The sequence below is a fragment of the Dryobates pubescens genome, chromosome 22, assembly GCF_014839835.1.
Source record: "Dryobates pubescens isolate bDryPub1 chromosome 22, bDryPub1.pri, whole genome shotgun sequence".
Taxonomy (NCBI): domain Eukaryota; kingdom Metazoa; phylum Chordata; class Aves; order Piciformes; family Picidae; genus Dryobates; species Dryobates pubescens.
Genome location: NC_071633.1, coordinates 13,322,867 through 13,350,651, shown reverse-complemented (window position 1 = coordinate 13,350,651; position 27,785 = coordinate 13,322,867). Strand labels below are relative to the sequence as shown.

Sequence of the window (27,785 nt, the reverse complement as noted above, 5' to 3'; positions counted from 1 at the left end):
AGCAAACCATCATTGCTGGGCTATATGAATGTGTCTGGACTTTGTCCTGCTGGCATGCTGGAGGGACTAGCTGGAACTCCTGAAAGGGCTCTTCAGAACTAACATAGGCAAGTTAGCAGGGGGCACACATGACTTGTCATATCGGCTAACAAATGCTGGCTTGATGAGCTACATTGATTCAGTTGCTTGGAATCATCAGTCCAAGTCTCTGGTTTGAGGGAGGGGTTAGATTGGTGGGGTTTGGTTTGTTTGCCTGTTTTTTGGTTGGTTGGTTGGTTGTTTTGGGGGTTTTTTTGTTTGCTCTGCAGTCAATTCACACTGTGTAGGCCTGTGTATATTTCTAGGGAAGTGTGGAATGTTCTGAATGAATGTTAAAGATCACTTAGTAAGAACAAAGGCTTACCCTGCTGTCCTAGCCAAGATATCCTTTGAGGATAGCGAATGTACAATTTTAGGGATTGCTGTAGCTGTTGGTAGTAAAAACATGAAGATGAATTTGTGGTTTGGAGTTGAAGATGCTATAGAATTGCTATTGAACCTCAAATTTTTCATTTGCCTTTCATTCAAGTCACTGACACAAGGTAAACTCGGCTTCTTTTCTTAGCAGAGCAGGTTCTCCAAAAGGTGTTTTCTTTAGAGCAGTGAATGCACTTTTGCACTATTGATTTCCTGCTGCTTAGACATAACTAACATTTCAAGTAATCTATACAGTTTTGAAATTTACATTAGGTCTTTTTAAAAAATCACTAGCACCTTTGGGACTTCTTGGTAAGATAAACATTGAACTCGTATCAGCTGAGCACTAAATTTCACTATTGCTTAAGCAAAATTCAGACCTAAGCTGATCTGCTACGGCCCCAAAAAAAGAAACCCAAAGGCCACCTGCCAGCAATTGACTCAGTCTGGTACTGACTGAGCTATCTTAGCACAGTTAGGCTGTTCTTGGTTTCTCCTTAGAAGTGCTTTACTGAAAAAGCCTGAGTTAAAATGAGTTCTGCATTATGCGGGACACATTCCCAAGAAGTGCTAAGACGTACTGTCACTAGATTTCTTGCAGAACTCCACACTAGAAGCAATGGGGAGATCCATGCTAAAAAAAGAAATGGGAATAGCGCAATGTGGCTGACATCACGTTGTCTTGTTTTTAGAGTAGAGATCAGAGGCTGCTGTGAAGGCAAACCCTTTGGCATTGTGTGTTGTGGCAACTGCACAGTTGTTCTCACCCTGAAAACTTTTGCCTGAAATAGGTCTGCATGGGTCTCTGGCTGGATTCCACTAAAATCAGTGGTAGTGGTAACAGTGGCCCTGCAAGGTGAGATAGGATTTTGCTGATGATCTCTTTTGCCCTTGCCCATGTTCTTTTCTGCTCTAAGACATGACCTCCTTCCTACTGAAGGTTGTAGCTGCTCAGCATCGTTAGGGGTTTCTCTCTATTAACTTTTTGGAAATCTATTAAAAAATCAGAATAATTCTGATTAAAAGTTATAATTTCATTAATAACTGGATAAATCACAAAATTGGCCTCCACCTGTCAACTGATGTGGTATAATCATGACTGTAAGAATCCAAACTGAAAAACAGAAAAGGGTTATTGGAATTAATTTTCAATGTGAAATCTGCAGCTGAATTGATGATGCATGTCAAATAAGCAACGTGAAGTGACCATATCTTTCTGTAGCTGAATAGGGAAATGCAGATAATGTTTTAAATGTGTTTTTTTGGAGGACAAAGGTGAATAAGAACAAGGATTCTTCTGCATTTGAAACAAAGAGCTGTTATCTTGTTAGCGTGTTTCTGTGCACCTTTTAAAGTTTTTTGTGAATGTTGAGATGATGGTCCAGGAAATTCAGGAATGGATGGGTCTGATTTGCTGGCGCAGACCAAAATGCCTGGCTTAACTTGTATTTGCCTCTGGGAAATTATACAACCCGGTAGGAATAGGTTTTGCCTTTGTTATTTAAAACCAAATAGTCTATTTCATTCATTCTTAAAAGGGGCATTCTTTACCAGTTTCTCATATAAAAAGTCAGTAGGATATTTTAAGCCGTTCCATGCAGTCACACCACCACAATGGTCTTGAGCAAACATTTTCTCCAAGTAGTCTAGCAGTGCTAAGATCTATTGCTGCTCCTGAAGGATCAACAGAGTTACATAAGCATGTGCCAGCAGCGTGTGCCTGTGGTGGTAGCTCATGTGCAGCACATACATTGCTGCCTGTCCACACTCACCGAAACCCAAGATTTATTGCATTTACAGAGGGCCATTACAGTGCAATTTTAACTTGCTGTCATTAAAGGGTCTTACATCATAAGCAATCACTGCAAAAAGCCTTGGACTGAGATTTATTCATAATTTTTATAGCATGATTTATTAGAGCCCCCACTATATCTTATAAATCATATCCGAAAGAAATGAGCATCAGTTAGGGCCTGGTCCTTTCACCTTTACCCATGCTGGGTGGCACCTTGTTCTCAGCCTGAAGGAAGCGGGGATATTCCTGGAGTAAGCTATCACTACAGGAGTAGGAGGGAAGACAGCAAAATCTGAGTCCTTAGTGAGCACAGGAGAGAGATGTAAAAATTTTTCGAGAAATGACAGCATTTGGTTTATATTCCAGGGGGAGGGGGCGGTTTTTCATAGATTTCGCTGGTTTCATCTGATCCTAACACTCCTGTGTACCATTTGGAGTGAATCACATATTTATGTAATGCAATACTCAGCAGAGAAAGCCAAGTCAGCCTTCTAATGCTGTTCTCTCCTCAGATCAAATCCAGCATATAGTAACTGAGAAGCTAATTGTAATACAATTGCAAAGAGCTCAAAATGGCTGTTCTATTAGTCTTACCCCCATGAATACACTGAAATGTCATAAAATCAAGCCTATACAAAATGGAATCTCAGTTTTGACATCTGTATTTGCATAAGAATGCATCAGACCCTTGATTATCAGTTAGGGCCCAGTTCCTCAATCTGAATACCTCTGCTTGCCCTTTTTATTCTGAAATACAGAGCTTGGACGTGATTTGGTTGACCATTAATTGAAGTCATGTGTTTTGGATGGGGATGTATTCTATAGTTATTGCAGTAAAAAGATGCCAGTGAGATCATTAAGAGCTTTGCCAGTATCAGAGCTCTATGTTTTGATGCAATGTGCTGAGGATGCTCATAGCTTTAAAGGATTATGAAAATATATACCTGAATATGTATCTTCCTAATAAACTGCCAAGAACTATTGCACTTCAGTGCCTTGGAATGGAAATATGCAATGCATCCATTTAAAAAAGCAGTACACTGCAATTAATTTGTTAGCCTGAACCACACTGCAGGAAAATTCATTTGTATCCCTGAAGTTGGTGGTAATTTTGGCATTGAATTTCAATAGCAGTAAGGCCCTCTGCTACTGATATGCTCACATCTCTCCTTCCTTTAAAAGCAATGCAACATGAATAGACTTTACTAAAGTACTATCAGAAACACAGATTAGTCATGTATTTTTACAAATAAAGAGATAAATACCATGAAACACTAGACTGCACAGGAGAAGCAAAAACATGATGGAAATAATAGTTTCCCTAGGTATAGTCTAATATATCACATTTTTGTGAGCAGCTCTAAAATAGAAATATTATAATTGATCCACAGATGTTTTAATCCTTTGTCTCATGATATACCAACAAACAATACCAGTATTATGTTGCCTTTTTCTCCTAACCAAAATCAAAATAGAAAATGTCAGGAGAAGGGCAAAGAAAATAACTGAAGGCACACAGGGATGGATTAAAGAGAGAAGGGACTAAATATCATACTGAAACCAGTCATTAAAGTCACATCGATTTTGGTGACACCACAGTTACATTTTCAGGAGTATTTTGGGATGGTTTAATTTTGAAGTCCTTCCTCATATGGAAATCCCACTCAGCATCGTAGGAGGTGGCAGTGATAGGAAGGCATATATATATATATATATATATATATATATATATATATGTGTGTGTGTGTGTGTGTGTGTGTATGCATATGATGGTATGAACCATACAATCACAGCCTTGGCTAAATCAAGTAAATTTTGTAACCTAGAAACATAAAAATTAAGTAAGATTAAAACAAAACTTAAAATGACAACAGATGCTGTTCTTTTTTAAGGGTTTAGAATAATAGAAATAAAATTGGAAATAGGCAAATGGATTAAAAAAACCCTTCCTTAAATTAAAACTGCCAAGTCTGTACTAGCCAGCCAGGGATTTGTCAGGTGGATAAAATCATCCCTGTCATCTCCCCATGAAGTTGTGACTTCAAAGAGATTGTAAGATGTTCTGGGCAGACATCATATCTTCCTATGTGTTTCTGAACAACTCAGAGCAATGACGCCAGAATTCTGCAGAGCTGCTGTGACCTTTTTTCTTTCTTTTTTTTTAGTGGTGGTTTTAGAATTCATTACTTCTGAAGTCATAGGGACAATTCCCAGGAGTTATTTCTGAGTATGCTTGCTCCCACCTTGGCTAATGCAATAGGGACTGAACATGGGATGGGGTGTGAGAGACGAACACCTTGTAGCTGGCATTGCAAAGGCTTCTTGGGACAGGATGCAGAGAAGACTACACCATGCTTACTAATGGGTTATATAAGGATTTGCAGTAGTATGTGCCTCAGTGAGAGAAAATAGGAATAAAATGGGAATTTAGGAACTATATTAATAATGAATGACAGAATGGTAGTTAATACATGTCTGTCTGTAATTCCATTATACTACAAGTGCAGGGGAAACTTCATTTAATGTGGAAAGATTCTAATTTTTCCAGAGCTGTAATGCAGCGTGCAGTTAAAATTAGGCTGTGTCGTTAATTGTCAAAGTATGTGGTGAGAATTACTGCAGGCAGCTTCAGTGCAGGATTAGCTATGGCTCTGCAGGGGAGACCTTGTAGAAAGGCCCAAGATGGGAGAGCAGCTCCATCAGGCCCCCTTTGCTGATATCTGTCCCTGGGGAGAGGGTGGTGGTGGTTAGGGGCAGGCATGTGGGGCAGATCTCCTCCTTTTTCTCCCTCACCACTCACCATGTGTCACTCCAGTGTGTCCTGCATCAGATGGCTGCAGAATGAGCTCCCCTAGTGAAGGGGGATGAATATCTATTCCCAATCCCTGATGCTTCCCCAAATTCCTGATTTTAGCTGTACTGAGCCAGGGTAAATGATGAGCAGAATTCACCCCAGCCTCTAAGCCTCAAGACAGTATGGTTATTCAGGAACAAAAATCCCGTAAGAATGTAGCTTAAATAGAAAAAAATCAGTTTAAATGAACACAGCAAGGTTGAAATGCTCTGGCATGTACCAAAGAACACTGGAAGAAACTCCTGGGGAATACCTTTTCCTCATCTCCACTCTCCTTTTTCCTATCTCCTTCTCAGTGTCAGAAACTCGTCCTTCAAAAATCACCCACTGAGGAAAGCAGATCCTTCTGCAGGACATGAAGGGAGAACATGAGGGACAGGTGAGTCAGACTTCTGCCATAAGCCTTTCCTCTTCCAGAGCAGAGCTATATAGCATATGCCAGGATGGCAAGTCAAGCTGTTGAGGACTTTCCATAGGACCCCAACCAGCTTTTATTTTAAAACAGTAAAACTGTTTATTTGGAAGGACTACAAAAGCCTTCCTGAGGGTTCATTAATGAATCTTAACTGTCCAATTTGAATGTGAATACTAGCGCAGAATCTCAGCAGAGAGCTCCTTGTTCCCAAGCACTGACTGACCTACCAGCTGTGAACAGACACAAACACAACCTTATCCTGCTGGGAAGGATGGGAAAGAAGGGGGCAAAGATCTTGGATATTTGCAGGCCAAGCTCCCCAGGAAGTCAGTGGGAGCTTTGCTAGTTTAAGAACAGCATGATCAGACATAAAGGAGAGAGGCTGCTAAGAAAATATTTTTCAGACATTTGTGTACTGAGGGGCCCATAGTATGAATGCAGAAGGCAGGACACCTATTACAGCAGAACTCTGATGTGCTGCCTTAGTCTATCTGTGTAGCTTTCTGTGTGCCTCTGAGCGTGTTTCCACCTTTGCCTCTACTTATGAAAAATAATTTACAAAGTTGCCTGACCCTACAAAAAAGACTGATCTAATAAGCTTCAAAGAAATGTTTTACCAATTGAGGTTCACAGTATCCATTGACACACAGTCATCTTTAGCTGCCTGATCAGATGCTTTTGAAAATCCACTGGGGTGCCTGTCTGTCTGCATATGCACCCAGTATCTCTGCCAATCTGACCTTCTCCATCACTTACTCTGTTAAGACCTCCAGGTACCAGACTTCACCTCTGTTACCCAAATCCATTATTGGAACTGAACCAAGCTACCCTTTCTTACTACGAATTTAGAAGGCAATTACATTTTTAAAGGTATTTCACCTTATTTAAGAGATTACTGTTTAGAAAACTAGAATTTAACTAACTCAGCCACGAGTCTTTCAGCAAGAAACTGTTGCCTCTGTTGCACCTAAAGACAAAGTTACTGGGAGCTTAGGCTTTATCAAAGTAAGTTTAGAAGCAGACAAAACTTGCAGAGTTAGCTGATTTGCCTGACATACATGAGTGCTCTTTCAGTCTCCCCAGGCATCTACAACGAGAAATGATGTAATTTAGTATGCATTAGGTGCTGGTGAAGCAGAACAGTCAAATATATTTGTAACCAATGTCCATCAAAATTCTCCAAGAATGGCTAGATTTGAGTAAATGCTGAGCTCTCTGTAAACAGTTCATAAACATTCACTGAATTAGTGTACAGATAGAGCCCCGAGAAATCATGCTTTATTCAGGTATGCAGGCTTTCATTTAAGCTTAATAGTCATATACTGTTTTCCTTTCCCTTTTCCAAGTGCACAAGTCTAATGGTTATGTAAAATGATGCTTATATTAAGATGTTATTTTGGTGCCATATGTAAACACCAAACATGTATTTAACAACCACCATTGGTACAAGTCTCAGATCCAATGAGAATGACAAATTTTTGTGAGATATTGACAGAATGGCAATGTGAATTTAATTTTTTGCACAACTGAAAGGCAGTTGGGATCTGAAAGCAGTGTACACAATTGCAAGTGAGGTAACAGTAAATTTGTTGCCAGTACTTCACTAACAATTGCTTTAATATACCATCACTTGTTAATGACGCTCTCCACTATTTCACTGTAAATTAGCTATTGTGAATTTAAGGTCTTTTTGCAATGTCTGTGTTAGGTTGCAAGAGCATAAATCAAACTCCCATCTCTTTTTACATTCATAACCATAACATATGGCTTTTATTATAAAATGGTAAGTGTCTTATAATGTCTTCTTAATGGACAGCATGTGCATGTGTTGATGATGAAAGCCATATTCCTTCATGCAAAATATTAATGCATACGGCCTACATCTCCATAGATACAAGTTAAAGAATTGTATTTGACTCATGAAATACTCAGCATGCACTTCAACTTCGCCCAGAATTCATATTTCCCTAGTTGTAACAGTCCTTTAAGCAAATAACAAGTTAGAGGTAAATCAGAGGCTGGTACAGCTATCAGGTATACACATGTAATTTTGAATAAATGATGTAACAGCCACTGCAAAAAAATAACCAGCAAACCCAAACCATTTTGTAAAATGTGTATTTCTAAATAAAATACTGGCAGAGAACTACAAAATGGAACTTATATCCTCCTAGAATTACAGCTTGTACACCACAAAGACTCTTAATATTACTGATAGATTTTTGCTCTTCAACCTAACATATCATAATGCTTCCAAGCAAAAGAGTGGTTTAGTCTCTGTTTTATCCCATTCATTAGGACATCATTATCCATTTAGCCTTTGGACCATTCCACAAAAGTCTTGGACTAGCACACTGCTTTGACTTAAAATGTGTTTTACCAGGACATTCCTGGGCACAAGAAAGATCTGCAATTCCACTCAGTGCCTGCTAACGTTGAGCTTAATTAAAAGGAGCTAGCTAAGCCTTTTGAAGGATACCCTCCAGCCTTCCCTCTACGCTTCCATGTTCCCTTGGCAGAAATCAGGGATATGAAAGCTGCAGTTCAACAGCATCCTCCTTTCATCTTGTGCTAAATATTTTATTATTCCTTTATCCTTCATGCTGTTTAAAGGAATTCATTTAAAATATTAACTTCTTTGTTCAGGAAGGAAATCTCCAAAGGGTATGCAAACAAGAATCTTTAGAAAAGCACCAAGATAGAACTCCAGGCTCTGCTCCAGCTTTCCCCATTCATTCAGTCTGCAGACCTGGCGGCTCCCTGCTGGGGATCTCTGCTCAGACGGAAAGTCTCCAGCAGCTGCTGTTCCACCACCCATTCATACACAACCAGTTCCTTAGTCCCTGCTCCCTGCATTTCCACTTCTTTCCTCCATCCCTCCAATTTGCGCCCTAATCTGATCTCACTTCTTTGATCCTCCTCGGGAACACTGATCATCCTCCCACACCAAAGCACCACTCATCCCTACCGAGGGCTGGCAGCAATTACACTGTAACAAAGGTACACTGGAGAGAGGAGAATACCCCATCCAAACCAGTTTCTTTGTGAAGGCATTATCCTCCACCTGTTTTCCTGCTTATCAGTATGGGGGAATCTTGGGGGTTAATCCTGATGCTGCTCGTGAAGTAAATGTTTACTTTGACTTCAGGAGAAAAATCGGGACCTAATTAATGTAATTATCCTCCTATGTAATAGCATGAACTGTACCTACTTAGAGGACTTGGGTCACAGTTTAAGACCATCTTTAGCCACAGCAACTCTGTAAACGGCACCAGTGTGCATTCCCTTTCCAAAACAACTGCAGGCACTGGGAGGGGAGGAGTTGTCCTTCAGTCACCAGGCAAGAAACCTGTCACACAGAGTGTCCCTTCTACATGAATGAATCCTCTCCTCTGATTAATATTGTGCATTTCCCACAAGGGAAAAGATAGAGTGGAGAGGTAAGTGAGGAACTGAATTACCCATTCTCAGAGAAGCATGATCATAAATATTTAACATGGCATGTAGGAGAAAAGAGAAAGGAATAGGCTCCCTTTCCAGTCCAGACTGAGAAACTATCCAAATCCCCATGTCTCTCAGGGACTGCTTGTTCCCATGATCCTTTCTCCATCTCGTAAAGAAGGGAGAGCTGTTAGCTCATAGGAGGGCTGGACAAGGTGTCTCTCTTTACTGAGAAATGACTGACTGTAAAAAATCTGCGCATTGGAGGGACATTACCTGGAGATCTCCCTGCCTTGTGAATGGGACTCTGCCCAGAGCTGTGCTCCCTTAGAAGCCTGCTAGAAAATAATGGTCTCTGGCAGCCCACATATGGGTACATACGCTGGTGCCTTGGTGTCCACTGGTGCCCCAATGCTTGGGCCTGCAGAAGAGCGATACATCCCTGTACCCTGTGCATGATTTTTTTGTATGGCTACACATGGATGGCTGCTCTGCTCTGACAGTGGAGATAACACTGATGATGTTGGGAGGAAGTGAGACCAAAGGGAGGTTCGACTGTTTTGATGAGGGTGCTGGTTGGATAGCTTACCCTTGCATATCTGGAGGAGTAGGGATCCTCAAAGAGCGCCCAGATGCGGGGCTGCCACCGTTTCCAGAAGCCCCCAGACCTGCCATCTGGGGAATCACTAAGTGCTAGGCGTTTTGTCATCTCCAGCTCCTCTTCACCATCACCAGAGTCTCCGGTGCCATCTATGTCTCCGTCCTCGGCACTGCTATCCAGGGGCGCCCCACCAAAGCTGTCTAGAGCCTCTTCGGCGTCACGGTGCTGCCGATAGGTCATCCAACAGCAGGGCTCCACATCGGTCTCATCGATGCCCCAGAAGGCCAGCTCCTCCTCATACAGGGGTCCGCACACGTCCGCGGGGCAGTGCAGCTTGCCAGTGCGGTAGTAATTCAGGATATGGGCGAAGACGCCCGGGTGCCGGTCAAAGAAAAACTCATCCGTACGGGGGTCATAGTCGAAGTGGCTGTGGGCATCGGGCTCGGCGATCCAGGCCAGCCGAGTGCCGGGCAGGGTGCGCAGGGTGCTGCGGTAAGTCTGGTGCCTAGTCCCTCCCACGTTGATCACAATGCGGTCGCTCTCGTCGCCCTGGCCCATCTCGTCTCTTATTAGGCATGTCGCAGACTCATCCAAGCAAGCACGGCAGGCGGCAAGCCCGTGAGGGGACGGCTGCTCGGCGGCAGTCGGTGCCTAAACCGAGCCCCGATCCAGGCCCGCGGGGGCGAAGGGGCCCCGGCCGACTCGGCTCCTCGGGGGCCGCTCCGAGGGAAAGCCGGTGCCGCTGGCTCCCGGCGCTGCACCGGCGTCGTCTGAAGTCAGGCACTGGGGGGCCGTGGTAGCTGCAGCCGCGGCGGAGGGGCAGGGGGGGCCATGCTCCGGGAGCGCGGGCGCTGCGGTGCCGGGGCGCGGGGATGTGCCGGAGGGGGAGGGCCCTTCCCTGGGTGGACGTGGCCAAAAGCACAAAATAAAAAAAGGAACAGAAAAAAAAAAAAAAAGGGGGGGGGGGAGAAAAATAAAGGGAGAAAAATCGCAGCACCAGCGCTGGCCACAGGTGCTGCGGGCGCGGGGCTGCGGGAGGCGGGCAGGCGGTGGCGGCTGCAGCCCCCGCAGGGCTCGGCGGGGCTGTGCCCGCGCCCCTCCGGGCGGGGCCGAGCGAGACGAGCGGGGCGGGGGCGCCCGCAGGTGCTGAACGGACAGCGCCGAGCGCCGCCTCCGCCTTGCGCCCGGCCCGAGCGCTGCTGCTGCTCCTCTCGCTGCCGCCGCCGCTACCGGGCGGCTCGGTGCAGCCCGGTGCAGCCCGCCCGTTCGCCGGACAGCGCCGCGCAGGCGCGCTGCCCCCGCCCCGCCGCCGCTCGCCGGGTCCTAGCGCCGGGCGCGCCCCGAGGGCGCCGTCCGTGATTGCCGCCGCCGCCGCCCTGACACCCGCAGTCCGCCACGTCGCATACGTCCTCACCGATGGCGGGACTGAGCTCCCCTCTCCGTTGCCCCCGGCTGGAGGAGGAGCACCCTCCGGCCTCGCTCCCTTCCCGAGTAACCAGCCTTTCCCTGTCTTGGTGGCGCGAGAGTCGCCCTGGAGGTCCCCTTCGGGATGCGCTGGGTTTTGCGTACAGCCCCCCAGCAGGCTATGAGCGACCCTCTCTGGTGCTGTGGAAGCTAGCCACGGCTGTTCCCGTCCTTCGCGGGCTGAGCTCACTTAAGGGCGAAATTCAAGACCTCCTCAGACATAAACTTCTCCCAGCAGTAGATGCCCCGGGTTTGAGTCTTTTACTGCATCACACCTTGATATGTGCCCACACACCTGCTCCGGTTCTCCATCTTGTCTTATATTCTTCCTACTGTTCTCTTCTTTCTTCCATAACACCTGGGTTGCTGTATGCACTCCTGTGGATTATTCTGTTTTATTGTCATTGATTCTCAGGGGAGATTTCACATCTACAAAAAGACGAGTTCCTGCCCCACAAGGAATGTGAAGAACAGCAGGGAGATGGTTGTGTGGAAGGGAAGTAACAGGTATGTGGACATGTTCTGTGTTTTGTCTTGTTTGCTGCCAGCATCTCAGGAGGAATGTGCTTGTGAGAACCTGGAAGGCTGAGACATTGTGGATGAATCGTGGGAGGTATTGTCATGATGAGTGGACAAGGTGGAAAAACATAGGATTGAAGAGTATACAGTTGAGGAATGTTGCTGGAGCACAGAAGTGGTAGAGACAACACGGTGCTCAACAGAAGACAGTAGACTGGAGGAATGCAGCTGAGTGTTAAAGGAGGCCAGGGATTCAGACGTGCTGGAACAACAGGTGAAAAACAAGTGGAGGACTGCTAAGGAGCAAGTGGTGTGGTTTGGTTTATGAGAGGAGATGTTTGATCATCCACAACTTCTTTGGGTCTCAAAGGAGCATTGCATGTTTGGGATTCAGGGAAGGGAACTTTGCAGTACTTGTGGTAGGATATACCAGAGAGGTCTGGACAGCATATGTGTCTGTGAAAAAGGATTGGTCTTGAAGCTGGTGAGATAGAAGGAAGACCAGAAGCTGGGTGCTGTTTTTGTGTGACTCATGGGAAAAGGGAAGGCAGACAGCGGAAATGGGGAGTGTGTTGCTGCTGTCAGCAGTGAAAGAGAAAAGGGAAAGTGAGGCTAAACCATGGCAACCTGCACCTCAGCTAGCATAAACTCATGAGACCATCACCAGCAAGAAGTGCCAGGCAGCCACTGGAGCATTGGGACTGAATGGGGTGGGAAGGTTGACAACAGAGGGAGAACCACAACTGAAGAAATGCTGTCTGGAATCCTTGAGACCTGCCAGACAGAGGGCACAGTGATATAAAATGCTGGCTTAATTCTAAAAAATCATTTCCCATCATTGGAAGGGTTGGGAATATGATAGACAAACCAACCTGAAAAATGCTGAACAGCTTATCTGTGAGCAAAAAAATTCCATGGAAGTTTGGTTAACCCCAAACTGTATTGTGACACTTGTACCCCCTCTAGTCCCACTGAAAAATAACAATATTGTGATGAATTTTTATTCTGGTTTATATTTGGCATGTTTGAGGATTCTTTCTGGCTGCAGAGCAACTGTTTGCGCAGACTTGGTATCTCAGACCAGAAGCCTCCATCTTCAGGTGCTAGGATACTGAAGGATCTCCCCTCACTCTGCAAAGACTGCCCAGGCTATAAGGAGATTCTGTAATCCCTGTGTGCATGTGATGAATGTATGAATGAATTTGCCACAGTCAGACATACCCACATTGAGTCTTTGCAATGTCAGAATTGTTGTATGTTTGCTCTGTGCCTTGAGACTTGCCTTGGAGACTACAGAGTCTTTGGCGGAAGCAGGATCACACATTTGGTCACTCATATAATACCATAGGCTTTAGAGGAGTTCTGAATGAATGGAATGAGAAATGAATGGATTAATTGAATGAATGAGTGGAAATTGAGGTCCCTTGTCAATGAACTGAGAACAGGTCCTTCTGAACTTCCCAGATGGGTGTATTGTCTGCAGTGGAAAGAAAAGTTAGATGGGAAGGACTTAATGTAAAAGCAGATTTTTAAGTCCAGGAATTATCTAGAACTAAACCAAATTTAATACTATGGGGAGGCTTCTGTAGAGAGAATGGAGTTGGTAGATTGTTCAGATAGTTCACAGTCTGTTTGAAAAAGGATTCTGGTGCAGCAGCAGCAGGAGGCAATGCTTTACAAAGTTTTTAAAATGCATTAAAAGATATTAACCTTGAAATTGTGTTTTGTTTCCTGAGCTGATTCTCACAGTTGATGAGAGATGTTGATGATCATCTGCCTTGAGCTGGAATTGACCAAGCTGGGCTCAAGTGGGGAAAATAAGCTGTAGAGTTTAGAAAGATCTTTCTAAAGGCCTCCCCAGTGGGAGCCTGCTGAGATGCCAGAGTTGCTCAGCTGATACTCAGGAGAGTATATATGTGCTTTGAGCAGTCCTGTTAAAGTCATTGGGTCTTCTGCTCTTCTTAATCAGCATTTTTAATGGTGACAGTGGAAGAATAGGTACATAGATCTGTTTTAGATTTTAAACTACTGTGTGGCAGCAAAGGAGAGTGAGTCCTCATATTAAGTTTATCACTTGTGTTATGTCGCCCCACTGTCTCCTCTGTTCTGATGACACTGGCAAAGTCCTTCTTTCACCTTTCTATCTGGTGTCCTGGCATCACCTTTGTTGCCCTACACTTCAGCATCTCCAGGGTAATAATAGACTGTGAAAGGTAGGTTGTCTTTCAAACAGAATTCTAAATTCTGTCTACAAAAAAAACCCAAACCCAACACCACCACCCCCCAAAAAAAACCCACCCCAAACAAAACAAAATAACAAAAACTCAACCAGCTTGTGGGTTCATGTGCTATTCGCTAGTTAATCCTCCTGCTCTCCACTTGCTGCATTAGCAGAGAACTCCAGTGATTTCTAATCTAATTCCAAAGGAGCTTTCTTTTCAATGTGGGAGATGACTGAGCATATATTCCCTAATATTCCTAAACTTGGTCACTCATAACTTTGGAGTGAAATTGTAGCTTCTTTTTTTTCAGTCTTCCCACTTAGGGAAGATGCCAGATTGACAGGTCAAAATCACTGTGTGGTATAGGCAGAGAAAGCACACAGGGAAACTTTGCTGTATGTTTTGGTGCTTTACTGGTATAACAAGAATATCTCATTCTGCACACCTCTTTGACTGTTTCATTCACTGAGGTTCCTGGTGAGGATACCAGCAATGGCAGCAGCCAACAAAGCACTCATGAAATGTAAGCTTAAATCTGAGTTCATCAGCCCGTTTATATTCAAAGAAAAGGGCTATTCTGAAAAACTTGTTGACCAATTCTATCAAATGCAACCATATAAAGAGGGAAAAGAGATGTTCAGAGAAACTGTGACTTTGTGTGCGGCTATGAATACAACTGGGGAGCACATTCAGCATCTTTTAAAGACAGAGGAAGTTGAGAGGGAGAGATTTACTTCTAAAAGTTATATTCTCAAACCAAGAGACAGCCAGAGCTTGAATGCAATCATTCACTGTGCTCTCTGGTATTAAATTCATGACAACTCAACAGTATCAGTTTTAGATTACATCATGCTGTGAATTGCTCTATCTGTTAATATTGATCTTTGTAAATCACTTGGTTTGAGGTCTTCAAATGGAAAGCTATGATGCACTTCAGCAGTACTCACTTTGTCCTTGAAAATCATCTAAAAATACATAGAATAAAAAAAAAAACAAAGCAAGCTGCAGCTGCATGGATGATATTACTTTTCTGAAAGGTTAGATTTACCCCTTTGAACTGTCAATAGTTGGACAAAAGCCTTCCATGGAAAGAATGAGAACAGAGATAAAAAATGTTGACTGAGGGAGTCACAGAGGTGCTGCATATCTGAAGAGCTGTGTACCCAAAGCCTGTTTCAAAGAAGTCATGGTGCTTTTAACAATTAGCAGGAGTTATGACTAAATGCTAGTTCCTATACTTCTAGTGACTTAATTTTATTTTTTCTCTTAATTACCTAAGTTTGGTTTGAATATGTACTTCATTTTCACCCATGTTCTTCAACTGATGCATGGCTTTGCTGTGAGCTGGGAAACGCTTTGCTCTGCCTGCTGGGTTGCATTTTGCTGTCCAGCCATTTGTACTGGGCTAACATTTAATTGTGAGTGAAGCTGGTCTGGAAAAAAAAATGGAAGTAATATTGTGATATGTTAGAGATTATAATTGTTCTTTATTCACTCCAATAACTAAGAGAAACTCCTACCAGTATCCATTTGCTTTTACTGAAAAAGCACAGGAGATGGAACCAAGTAAATAAGATTACTGGGATAGTGTACATGAACAAGGTGAGATGGTGGAGGAAGTGTTCTGCTGGTTGCTGACAAGGAGGTTTCCAAGCTCACTTTCTTGTAGGGAAAGAGAAGATTGCTCCTCCCTGGCAAGAGGAACAGCAAGCATTGCAAACAACTGTTGAGTTGTCTGTCCTACACCCAACACCTGCCAGAACCCAGTATGTAGCTGAACTGGGTCAGGCACTGTGCTTCTCTCGGAGCACACATCTTGACCTGAAACAGTGTGAATTTCTAGACATATTTTAGTCAAGGCTGTAGTAGAAGTGTCAGGATTTGTCTTTGATGAGGCTTTCCCCAAAGCAGAAATCATGGCTTCTCAAGAAAACGTGGGGCTAAATCACAGAAAGGTCTGCTTTAGGTACACTGCATTTGTTACCATGTGTGGTTACAGGCAGGGTATAGACTTGTGTCTTGTCTTCTTTGTACTGATGTAATCCATCAAAACAAGCAGCTGGTGACAAGAAAAAATCAGCTTTTACAGATTGGAAGATTCATGTCAATACATAACAAAAACATGCTTATAGGAGCTGCTAAGTATGTGTTACTGTAAGCTGAGTGCTACTGTGAGCTGAGTGCAGTCGTCCTGAAGGCTCTAAATCTACGTTTCTAAAAGAGTAAATGAGCATACACAGAGCCAAACTATTGCATTCTTACCACTGCTGTACTAGAGTTCCAGAAACGATTAGTGATTTGCCTTTATTTTATTTGATGATTTGTTCTAGGGAGTCTTAAAAGTTCCTTGGCTTTCTGAGACTGACCTGGTCATCTTTTTCTGAAAGCAATGCTCCACAAATGCTGCCACTGCATTTGTTAAGTCTCAGCTGATTTGCAGGTGCATGAACGTAGCAACAGACACGAGCACGTAGAAACAGACACACGTTTTTCACATAGGCTGGATACAGAATACAGAACAGGAGGTGCTAGTCTTTTCTTGAACAAGGCATGCACTTCTCAGTGCCTCAAGTATATCTTCTTCATTTAACCACAGAACAAAAAAAACTTAGATGGCTGACTGAGGAATCTAGGACCCACTCTATCTTGTACTTTATATGCTTGCCTGTCGGTTGGCTGTTTCTCTAATACAAAAAAAAATTAATTAGAACATTTCTTTCTTCTCTTTTTTTTTCCTTCAGACTGAAATCAGAACTTTGTTTTTGTTGAATGATTCACTTTCCACAACTGTTATTGCTTCTCCAGCCTACTCTGAGTTTGCAATAGTGACTGAAATGTTCTCAGACAAGCAGATGGGAAAATGGCCCGTGAATCCTTATTGTTATAGATGATTTGTAAAACTTGGGATGTTGAAAGTAAGAGTAGTTCAAATAAATCTCAACAATGCTGACTCAAAGGTTTAAAGCATTGCTTAAATCCCTTGATTAACCCAGCTTCTCAATATTTGGCATGAATCAATAACTCTGAGATGTCTTTGGTGTTCTCTGGCTTTGTAAATATTTACACAGCCAGTCCCATCAAATATGATATTTAATCCTGCTGAAGTAATTCTTTGTATGCTGAATATGAAGAGACACAAAGTATAATAGTTCCAGTGATGCTAGTTAAATAATTGACACTAAGGATGAAATCTGCTGCGTTTCTTTTGTAAACAGCCAGGATTTATACAATGTAAGCGTGAGTGAATGGAAAGCAAAATCCACCTTCTGTCACAAATCCTGGGCCAGCTGCTGGAAATGCAGATTTCCTGATCCTGGTTAGTGTCTGGGCCTGTGGCTCAGCATCAACAGCAGCCTTTTGTTCACTTAAATGAGGTGTTGAGAGCTACAGCAAGGCAACAGCAGAATGATGCCACTTCTCATAGCTTGTTCTCAGCCTTCAGTTTCTGGGACATACTATCACGAATTCTCTGTGCACTCTAGGAACAGGAAGATGCTCTACACAGGGTTTCCAGGCTTGCAAAGCCTTCTGTAGGAATCTCAATGCAAAATGGTTGTACCAGCCCTCCAGACTGTAGCTGGGATTCCTGCTAGCATGCAAGATTTGCAGTAGGTTTGTATTTATATGGTTTAGCTTAAGAAGCACAGTGACATGCTTGTTCTTACGACACCGCACTTTTAGTCATTGTTTACTGATTCAGCCTGATTCATCTGTGGGTTCTGCCAAGTTTTGCAATTGTACTGCTTGCCTCTAGGTATTCCAGAAGTAGGAGGGATTGGGGAATAATGAGGAAGCAGCTAAAGATCGTGGTGGCACAAGATACTGAGAGTTGACCAACAAGAAATCAGAAGTGAATCTTCCTTCAGACATGTTCCATTCTCATGCATAATTTGACCTTTCTGTGCTTCAGGGATGGATTCCTATCATATAAGAGAGCCTACAATGGCATATTTATTGGCTTTCTTATGAAGGGATGAGAGAGAAGGAGTATCCAGTTCTCAAATCATAATAAAGGCATTATTTCTATGCTTTTTTTCAGGTTGCAATAAAAAATAAAATAAGTTTGTACAAGTTCTCTTAAAAATTTTCTCTAGCTTATAGGCATCCTGCCTATTAAGTAGAGAAAACATTACATTCTGTGTTAAATGTTTACAAGTATTTTACCTTCTTACTTGCTTATTTGCACTTAAGGACTCTTCAGTATATGAAAAGGTCTTCATGCAGAAGTACCACAGTGTGTTGTGCTTCTGTAGCCCATGACCACTGCACAATTCAAGCAGAGAGATGTATGCTTGAGGGGACAGTGCACCACAGAAAAGGTGATGTTGGAAGTCAAATGAATTTACTGTCAGTTTTCCTGACTCTTGTGTTTATACAGCCTATAGGAAGTGTTTTTGCCTATATATCTACAAATCTAAGTAATTCTGGTAGGAAAATTCCAGAGTTTGTTTAGATTTCTGGTGGATTCTTCTTCAGTTTTGTTTCCATGTTGTGTTACTGTTCTTGTCTTACTGTTTCAAGCTAATTAGGATCTGCAGAATGTCACATTTAGGGATATTCTTTGAGGTACTTTGGAAAAAAAATCTTTATGCAGCAAGGTTTGCATTTTCAGTCACACCTGGGTGTTTGAAAGCTCAAGAGATTTGAAGAGGATTTGGTCTAGCTGGAAATCAGGCCAGAGATGAGATCAAAGTATGAATTAAAACTTTCATAGCTGAAGATATAAAACTAATTACCTTAGTTAAGAAAAAATACAATCTTTTAATTAACTCTGGCCAATAAATGATAGTCTTTACATAGCAAGTTAACAAGCAAATAAATAGCCATGGGACAAATTAATAGAGGAGCTTTATGTGAGTAGATTTACTCAACCAACCAAAGTTCCCAAAGGTTCAGCTGCAAGTCTGGAAACATGACCACTGGTGTCTAAAATAGGGGTCATAGAAATAGATGATTTGGGTTGGTTTTGTTTGTTTTATCTTTCCACATTGTGTGGTCTACCACAAACCCAACCGAACAAAAGGCCATAGGTATTGGTAGTGGTCATGGAGTGCTTGAAAGGCACATGTCTTCACTCACCACAAAGCAAAGGCATGTCAAAGATAGGTCATTTCAGCTACAAAACATAGGTGCAGGAATCACTTTATGCCAAGCATCTGTGAGGACTGAGTGATCTGATCACGCTTTTCTGTGTCCTTTTTAAATAATAATTATTCATGCTTAAAAGATAGAATAACATTTGGTCTGAGGAATGATGTTTTTCCTTACTTTTGATGCACAGAAGATCTCATAAGTCTTAGTGCAAAAAAGGCCAGAGAGCAGACAGGGTGAAATGACAGAGTCAGGTAAAACATGAGCAGGCAGCTCACAACAAGCAAGTTCAGTGAATGGCAATCTTCCTGCTCTTCCCTAGGGACCGAGCAGAACCGTTCAAGGAGGAGCAGATGGAAACAGCTGCCAACAGATGAATATTGGAAAGGATTCAAGCCACAGTACTTGCTGGAAGTTTGTGATGGCCTGAGCTTACCCATTGACAGGTATCTAAGATTTAGAACCAGACAGTGATCCACAATTTCTTAGCTATGAGGATCAGAAAAAAAACTATGGTGGAATAAAAGACATGTACAAGACATTTTCTGAACAGAAAATCTATCTCTGAGAAGTCCTATGGTGAGAGGAATTTTATGCTGCCCATGGTATTAAAGATAGAAGAACACTGCTAATGCATTTTTTGTGAATGTGTCTATCCTGTATCACTCAAAATGGTGGTTTACCTTGAGCTAAGAATCAACAGGTGGGGAAGAGAGAATTTTAGGAAATTCAGTGGCACAATGCTGATATTTTTATGTCTTCTTGCATCTTGTCTAGCAAAAGCTAAAGTGTCCTTGGCAAACAAACAAAGTAGCACCCCATGATATTTTTACCTTTTCTTTCCCTTACCACACACATTGTTTACTCCCACAGAGTTTGAAATATTAACCCAGCATGTTAATTTATTTCTTCCAGAGTTGCCCTGGCCATTGCGTTTAACATCTCTCTTGGAAGTACTTCAAACCAAATGGCTGGCTCCATCTCTAGCTTTGTTAATTAGGCACATTACTTTGTTGCCTTTTTTTCATACCATTTAATGTAATTGGCATTTGTGAAGCTTTTGAAAGGCATGTTGGGGACTACATTATGTACAGCTGGCTTTAAACTGCAAGCTGCTTTAAATGCCTGGTTCTGTAGAGGACAGCCATCGGAAGTGTGGCGCATGTGTGCCCAGCACATTCCGTGCTGCTTCCTTTCCAAAAGGAATGAAGTGACCAGTGTGACACGTGTTCCTCCCAGCATACAGCTGCAATTCTATGGTGTTATATCTGCAGTGGGAGCATTATGTGCCCCATTTGAAGGACAGGACTTTCTCTGCAAGCTGTTGTATAGATGCTTTGTTCCAAAGTGGTTGTTTTCCTAACTACCTTTAGACAATTTGCAGGGATACCTGGCCATATAGGCACGGAAACCTGTGGGTTTTCACATGGAAGTGCATCTTTGCAAGCCATGAGTTTGGACTTGCTGAAATAATTCCAGCAGATAAGGGTGCCAGTACTGTGTCAGCTGCCAATAAGATTGATGAATGCACTCTAGGTAGGAATTCAGCTTGTTAATTTGAGTTGTGTTGGTGAAATGATACTCTGTACCTGAACCGAGGAAGAGCTAGATACAAAAGGGGGGGGGGGGGGGGACGGGGGAAGGGGGAAGAGAGGGGAAGAGGAGCGAGAAGAGCGCATGTCCCCTCCTCTTTTCCATAGAAATGCTGCCCTCCAGTGGTCCGAAAATCCCCATTCCTATTGCTCATGGATTGCAGTAGTGTGGTTTCCACCCGCAGCAGTCAGATGCAATTCTTTGTGTCACAGACGCAGCCTCAGGAAGCCCACAGGTGGAATAAGACCAAGTATGGACATTCCTAACAAAAAGGTATTGCTTTACCAGGCCAGGCCCACTGAAGCAATTCGAAAACTCTTTCTCACAAATAGCATGGTTATAACAGTCTGCCCTTCAGTGACAGTCAGACCTCCTGACCACACAGAACCATGGTCACAAATGGGACACACTGGTTTCACAGGACATTTGTTTCCAAACACAATGTTTTGTCACTGAAAAAAACCATCCCAGCCCAACAGTCAGTCAGACACAGAGCTCTGCACGTGCAGTTGTCAGTGAACCATGAAGATCCTTCTGTCCTCACAGAGCTCGAATCCCAATCCCAAGACACAGATAGGTTTTCCAGGCTCTGTCTTTCAGTCATAGCAGCCAAGTGCATTTTGAGTAGTATTCAGAAGCATTGATGTGAAAGAAATGATTGTTGTATGGCCAAACCATAAGGTACATAATCTTTAGGTTTGTCACCTCTACGCTTGCTTACCTTTTCCTTTCATGGCTTCAAATGGTCTTTCCAAATGTGCAAGTCAGTTTCTCAATGTGTCCTGTTCTACATCTGCACGTTAGGTGGAGGTTACCATGAATGCTGAGATGTATTGTATCCTACTGAGGGATTTGGCCAGTAGAGAATCACTTCATGGTCTTGATGTCATCTCCTGGTCCTGTGCATCTGCCTCACCTGCTTTCTGGTAAGCAACCTATCTTTTCCAGGACCATTATGAGCACCACAGATGATACAGTGCTCTCAAACGCCTTCCATTTCTCTCTCCTTTTGTCTTTCTTTTTCACTTAAACCAAAGAGAAATAGAGTCACCATCCCTGGAGGTGTTAAAGAGGGGATTGGACGTGGCACTCGGTGCCATGGTTTAGTAGTCATGAGGTCTTGGGTGACAGGTTGGGCTTGATGATCTTTGAGGTCTTTTCCAACCTTATTGATTCTGTGATTCTGTGGTACTCCAAAATTTGTAGCAATAAGAAAACCCCATATTATTCCTACTTTTTTTTTTCTATAGGAGGCTTTTGGTAGGGAAGAACTTGGGGTTTCCAACATATTTTTCATGTTCCTAGAGTTTTAGGGCTCCAGGTGCTGACTGAAGACCATGAATATTCTTGCTGTTTCTCCACCAACAGATTTTCTGTTCTAGAAAGATGAGGGACCATTGAATTCAGAGTGAAAGAACTGCAATTTGTGTTTTATCCAGCAGATGTAGCTGTTGGACCAAAAACCGGCTCAAGGTCAATTCAGGTGGATTAGGGAAGACATTCAGAGGGTTCAGCAGTCCCAGGGTTTTATCCAACATCTCCAGATCTGGTCCCTTGAGATTGGGAGACTCCTTTTGGCAGTCACATGCCACATTAGGTGACTGTGCTGAGACACAGACCTCTGAGTGAATTTAGCTGCAAGCAAAAAACAGCAACAGCCCAACCACAATCCCAACCTCATCCAATCTTCTGATCGAGTTATTTCCTGTCAGTTTTTAATACATTTTTATATGAATAGTGGGAAGTTTCACTTCATATATAGGATTTGCCTCCCTATTGATGAATGTGGGGTTATTCATTGAGTCTTACATAAAACAGCATGCCTGATGTTGCTAAGATCATTGTAGAAGATAAAAGCTACTGATGTTATAGAAAGCAAATGTGAGTTCAGTGCCATGCTGGCTGTATCACTGGGAAAACTGAGATTTTCTATTGCCCTGTGGTTACAGGATAGGTCACTTTTCACTATTAAACTTACAATGTTAAGGCCTTTATTCATATGTGTCTCTGTATGCAAAAGGCAGATTTCTGACTCCACTGGGAAATTTCTGGGTTTCTTCCACTGGTCCAGGTGGCTTTATGCCAGATATGTTCCTAATTCCTGGTGGGGTGTGCGTGTGAAAGGACTACCTGGAGGCTCTTGTGTGTTACACTAGGGACCATTCCCTCCCTCATTAGCCCTGAAATCTCAGACATTGAAAGGAGGGTCTTTGGTCCCCACTTAATGACATTCCCAGTTGTGCAGCAAGCCTTTTGAGAAGGAATTGTGCTGCATAGATCAAGGAGAGAGTTTTACTGGGAAACAAGAGATGTGAAAGGCTGGGGGAAGGTGAGCTGAGAAGCATTAGTAAATAGTGCTTTATGAGATATTTGGGTATGCCTCAGTAGATGCTCTCTGGGACACTTGACATGTGGGCCTATTGTCTCCATCCCACACTCACACACCCTGCATGCAGATCATGTTGTCAAAGATTTGCACTCTGACTGCACAGAGACTGTTTCACCTGCTGCTGGTGAAGCCAAGATTGCTGTGCGCAAGTTATGCATAATGACCTTCATACCACCTCCTGCTCCCACAGGCTCTTGTCAGCCACACATTTTGGAAATGTTGTAGACTTTTGGTGTCATTATGGGGATAATTTCTGGTTTGTGTTTCAAGATCAGGTGAGGAGGGAAGCCTGCCAGCTTTCTCAGTGTGATTGTGCTCAGGGATTGGCATATCCGAAGGCGCTGGGATAGAAATGGGTCAGCGAGCAGTGCACAAGCCAAGGGCACTGCATGGAGTTTGTCATGGCTTTGCACCACTACCTGAGCACTACCCCAGACAGATTTATGTGCAGTAGCTTGAAGCTATTGCCACTGAAGTTGGGAGTTTTGTCACTGATTTCAAGGAACGAATTGGCATTTTTTAAACAAAAGCAAAATGCTAATGTCTTCACATTAACATTTTGGTGGTGTGAGGTACAAATGTTTGCTTCTCTGTTCACCCTTTAGGTGTAGTTCTTCTGAAAAAAATATTCCAGAAATAGTTTATACATTTCTTTTACCTAAAATTGAGTTTCCAGTATGTGAAACATTTCTGTAGCAGCTTTAATGGCAACATGGGAAATAGTGTGCAACACTGATGCTTTTAAAGCCCGGCAGCTATATCACACTTCTTTTACTGTGAAAAAGTGAAAGCAGAAAAAGGAACCTCTTCATTCTCCTATTTGCCAATGACCTGATGAAATTTCAAATCAAAGCACTTATAAATGAGGTACAAAAATCAATTCCTCTTCACCTTCTCCTTAGCAATAGCTTGAATAAGATAAGCTGGTAACACTGGTTTTGTCATGCAGCTCCAGTGGGACTTTCTTAAGATACCAGATCAAATCAAATGTTCCTAAGGTACACACTTACCTCTCTGTTCAAAGGCAGCCACTTCCCTTTAATTGTTTGTGGCTGTATGACTTTCCCTTTGGAGGCATGGTTCCATAGGAAACACCAGACAGTTCAAGTATCTTTAGTGAAAAGCTCCAAACCCACGTTCAGGCTCTGCCCTGTTCTGCCAAGGCAGCTCAGGGAAAGGAGCACTTTGCCTGGCAGTCACCTCCATTTCTCCCAGGCTGTCCCTGTCATGGGTGTTTGTAGCCCGTGATGGAGAGTTTCTGCAGACCAAGTGAGACTGCAGTTTTTCTTGTAGAACCAGCCCTCAGTGCCTAAATACACCTTCAGGAGCAAAATTTAAGAACAGCAGTTTGTAAATGCTGGACCAGTCCTGTGTCTGTTCCTCACTCTTCTTATGTTCCCTGCCACTGTTGGAACTAAAGCTCTGAATCCAAGTATTTCCAGCTTTGAAATGTTTGCACATAGACTGGGATATACTTCTGTCAGTAATGTGGTGTCCTCTTGATGCACAGGGGAGTAACCAGGCATTTGTTTTAAATATATTACCTTAGAAATAGACAGGGAGAAATTGCACAGGGAAGACATTTTCCTTGTTTAAATTCAAAAATAAATATAGCTGTAACCTAAACGTGCTTTTATCAGCATGGACACCCTCTGGCCTTGTTCCAGTGGACTTTTCTCACTGACATCAATGGGAAAAAGATGAGCTCTGTATAGGAAATCTGTGAATATTTTTTTTCTTCTTCATCCATCCATCTATTTTGGGATGTGCTAAATGCTTGTTCTCTGTTGTAACATTAACATCAGTATGTGGAAACTTGGGTTGCTAAAATAAATCAGTGAAATGCAATATACATGACTTCACATGGAACTGCATGTACATTGTTGAGCACAAGTGCCCCATGTCCACTCTGCCTTGCCAGCTTTACTACCAGGTACACCTCATGATGTCCTGCAGAAGTGGGGTGCTGTGGAGAGGCAGGCATGACCTCTGTGCTGTCAGTATCCATAGAGTCTAGTTCCTGAGCTGGCAAAATGCTTCTTAGTTGCCATTTACACAATAGTAAAACTGGTTCTTTTACTGGCCTCAGAGTATGGGGATGGCAAGGCCTGCAGTATTTTACAGAAGCATTGCTTGCACTCTGGGCCTGACAGAGCATTTGCTGGAAGCAATGAACATTTTATTGGTGGTGTGTGAGGCGTTGATTTGTGAAGCTCTGGCGGTCACTCTTTAGTGTTTGTAAGTTAGCAATACTGGCTTCAGATTAACCTGGGGCTTCTTTTCTGACCTCCTGCTTCATGTTAGCATGAACTAGCACATTCTCAAGTTCATTTAATTTGTGTTTTTAATGGAAAAAATGAAAGGGATAAGTGCAACCTTTATGGGCTGGACTGTTTTCTGCCCACAGTGAAATCCATGGGAGACCTTTACGAAGTCAGACATTGATGAAGATATTGAGAGAACAGTCCTGCCTCAGACTCACCTCTGATCTGTGGCAGTCTGGCCTGCTCAATAGAGTGGTCCTATGCCTTGATGCCAGTTTATTATCCACTATGGTCACGAGCACTCAGATGAGAAAAGAGTCCCTGTGGCTGCTACCTTCCCTGCTCCTCTGAATTCCCGTAAGATAGCACGCTCAGACCACACCTCTGCCCCAGAAGGAAGGAGAAGCAAGTGCATTGTTCTGCTGGCCATAAGGCTGCTTGCTCTTCTCTCTATAGAGCATTGATCTTCAATTCCCCCATGACTAAAGGAGCGGGAAACATTTCCCTGGAATTAGCTGTTCCCTGATTTTCCTGCTTGAGAGGTAAGAGCTGCACAAATTCCCTCTTCAGTAGTCACCTAAGAGAGAATATGACAACTGATCTGTCACTGAAGTATTTAGAGCTGATGACGGTATCTGGGTTGGTTTGTTGGGGGAAGGAGGGTGGGTGGGTTATTGTTGGGTTTTTTTACTGTGATGTTTAAACAAAGTCCCTAAATCACAAGGATAAGACAAGAAATGGGTTGTTATATGTTGGCTATAGCTGCTCGCTCTTCTTGTCTGAATGCAGAGAAATGCCCTGATGGTTACTTACAAATGACAACCTGCTCAGGGCTTAACATTTTTCAGTTTCATTGGCAAGCTTGCAAGGTTACACATATATACTGAATGAAACATAGCCTGCTGGTTATTTTTAGAGAGGCTCTAAACAAGAAGTAAATCCCTGGAGTAATGCTGCCAGTGATGTGTAAAGTTCAAATCCAAATTAAAACTGCTTATCTTTGGCCTAAATTCCAATCTGAACTTGAGGAAAACTGTGATCTGTATCTTGAACTCTACAACAAAAAATCCTCCCAGCTGTTTTCTAACACCTGAGAAATAAGAATGTGGTACAAACACTTGAAAACTGAAACTTTCATAAAACATCTGACCGTTTGTCCAAGAATATAGCAACTAGTTTTATGAGACAAGTGTTGTGTGACCTTAAGTTATGGTAGCTGGACTGGGATTTGGAGAGTAATTTATTGTAACTCCTAGTTCTAGCACATCTTTCTAAGATCAAGTCCTATAATGCAATTGTAAATTTTGCAGGGAGGAAGAGAACACTGACTCACCGACAGACCTCTTTAATAATGGCCTCTGATGTGCAGGACTTGGTTTAGAAATCCTCAGGATACAAGGTGAAGAAAGCAGACTCCTTTTCAGCAATGTATTTACGCAAAGTAGTCAAGAGCAGCGCAACTGAAGCACGGTCTTGGTTTCTTTCAGACTCTTGCTGAATCAGAGCCTGTATCTTCTTCCTGCCAAGGCAGTGATCTTAATACCACTCCTAAATGCAAGAGTAATTCGAGAAGCTCTAATGAAAGTCAAGATAACGCCACAGATTTTATAAATAAGGGTCTTTATTTAGCATACTGCTGAAAACATTCTTGGCAACCACATCATATAAATATATAAAGTTTTGACACAACAAACCAAGCAATATTAAATATTTTTAGTTTTTTCCTCTTTTTGTGTTTTATTTTCTCCTTTTGTGGGGTTTTTCTTTCTTTTCCCCCCCCATTTTTTTTTTTATTTTTTTTTTTGCAAAGCAAATCTTAATTATACAAAAAGTTGTATAAAAAGTGGTCCACAACCTTATTTTGGCCAGAACAGGAGTAATAGGAAGGATCAGTCATGCCACTACCGTTGTAGATTTCTATTCTCCTCGCATTCAAGAGCCAGGTTCCTATTCCCCAAAGCCCAGATTAAATATTGGCCATTTCATGGTACACAAGTTTATCTCTAGACATATTAAATATCTTTAGTTTAACAACCAATAAATAACTAGGTGTATTTTGAAGTAATATATGTTCAAAAAGTTACACATTTGAAGGAATTTTAAGTGATATTTTAAAGCTGGAACAAGTCTTGAGCAGTCTTTTCAGTCTTAGAAGGCAGGCTTTGTAGCATGGCTGAACAGAGCCATTTGTTTTCAGTGCAGTCCTGCCTTTATAGCACTTGGTAAATAGGGTTGCTGCTACTATTGTCCTGGGGAAGTGGAGTGCAGTTGGTGGGAGAAGGAATTTGGGCTCCTCCATCATTCAGAGTCACTCCCTCTTGAGGGGAACAAGGACTCCCATCAGCGACAGTCTCCACTGGAGGCAGTAGAGGGCACGTGGAGTTGTCTGTGGAAATCCTTTCTACAATGCTTGAGAGGCAGTCAAGGCTGGAAACAACAGAACTCTTCCCATGCTTCGGATCTAAAAAACAGACAAAAAGGTACTCAGTTTATCCAGCAGGTACTTAATGCGATTTTGTGCATAGAACCCCAGCGAGTGCCTGCCAGCATGCATCTGCTGGGAGTAAAGATTCAGAGGAAATAAGAAAATGGTTAAGAGCACCAGTTACCAGAAAACAGACTTTCATTTGCAAAATGGAAGGCAGACCAAACCAAAGTATGCTACTTTGGGGATGGGTAGA

At 42.8% G+C, this 27,785-nt stretch overlaps 1 protein-coding gene across 4 annotated transcripts in view; it reads right to left on the bottom strand.

Moving 5' to 3' along the window:
* The window catches only part of KCNC1 (potassium voltage-gated channel subfamily C member 1), a 109,466-nt gene extending 99,033 nt beyond the window's left edge, over positions 1–10,433 (bottom strand). For 2 of the 4 annotated variants that reach the window (XM_009905141.2, XM_009905139.2), the window contains exon 1: positions 9,551–10,424. In XM_009905141.2, coding sequence (XP_009903443.1) covers positions 9,551–10,120 — 570 coding nt within the window. In that variant the 5' untranslated portion in view covers positions 10,121–10,424. Of the gene's footprint in view, positions 1–9,550 lie in introns of all 4 variants that reach the window. The other 2 variants (XM_054171788.1, XM_054171787.1) reach the window with 2 other exon arrangements.
* Positions 10,434–27,785: the final 17,352 nt, after the last annotated feature.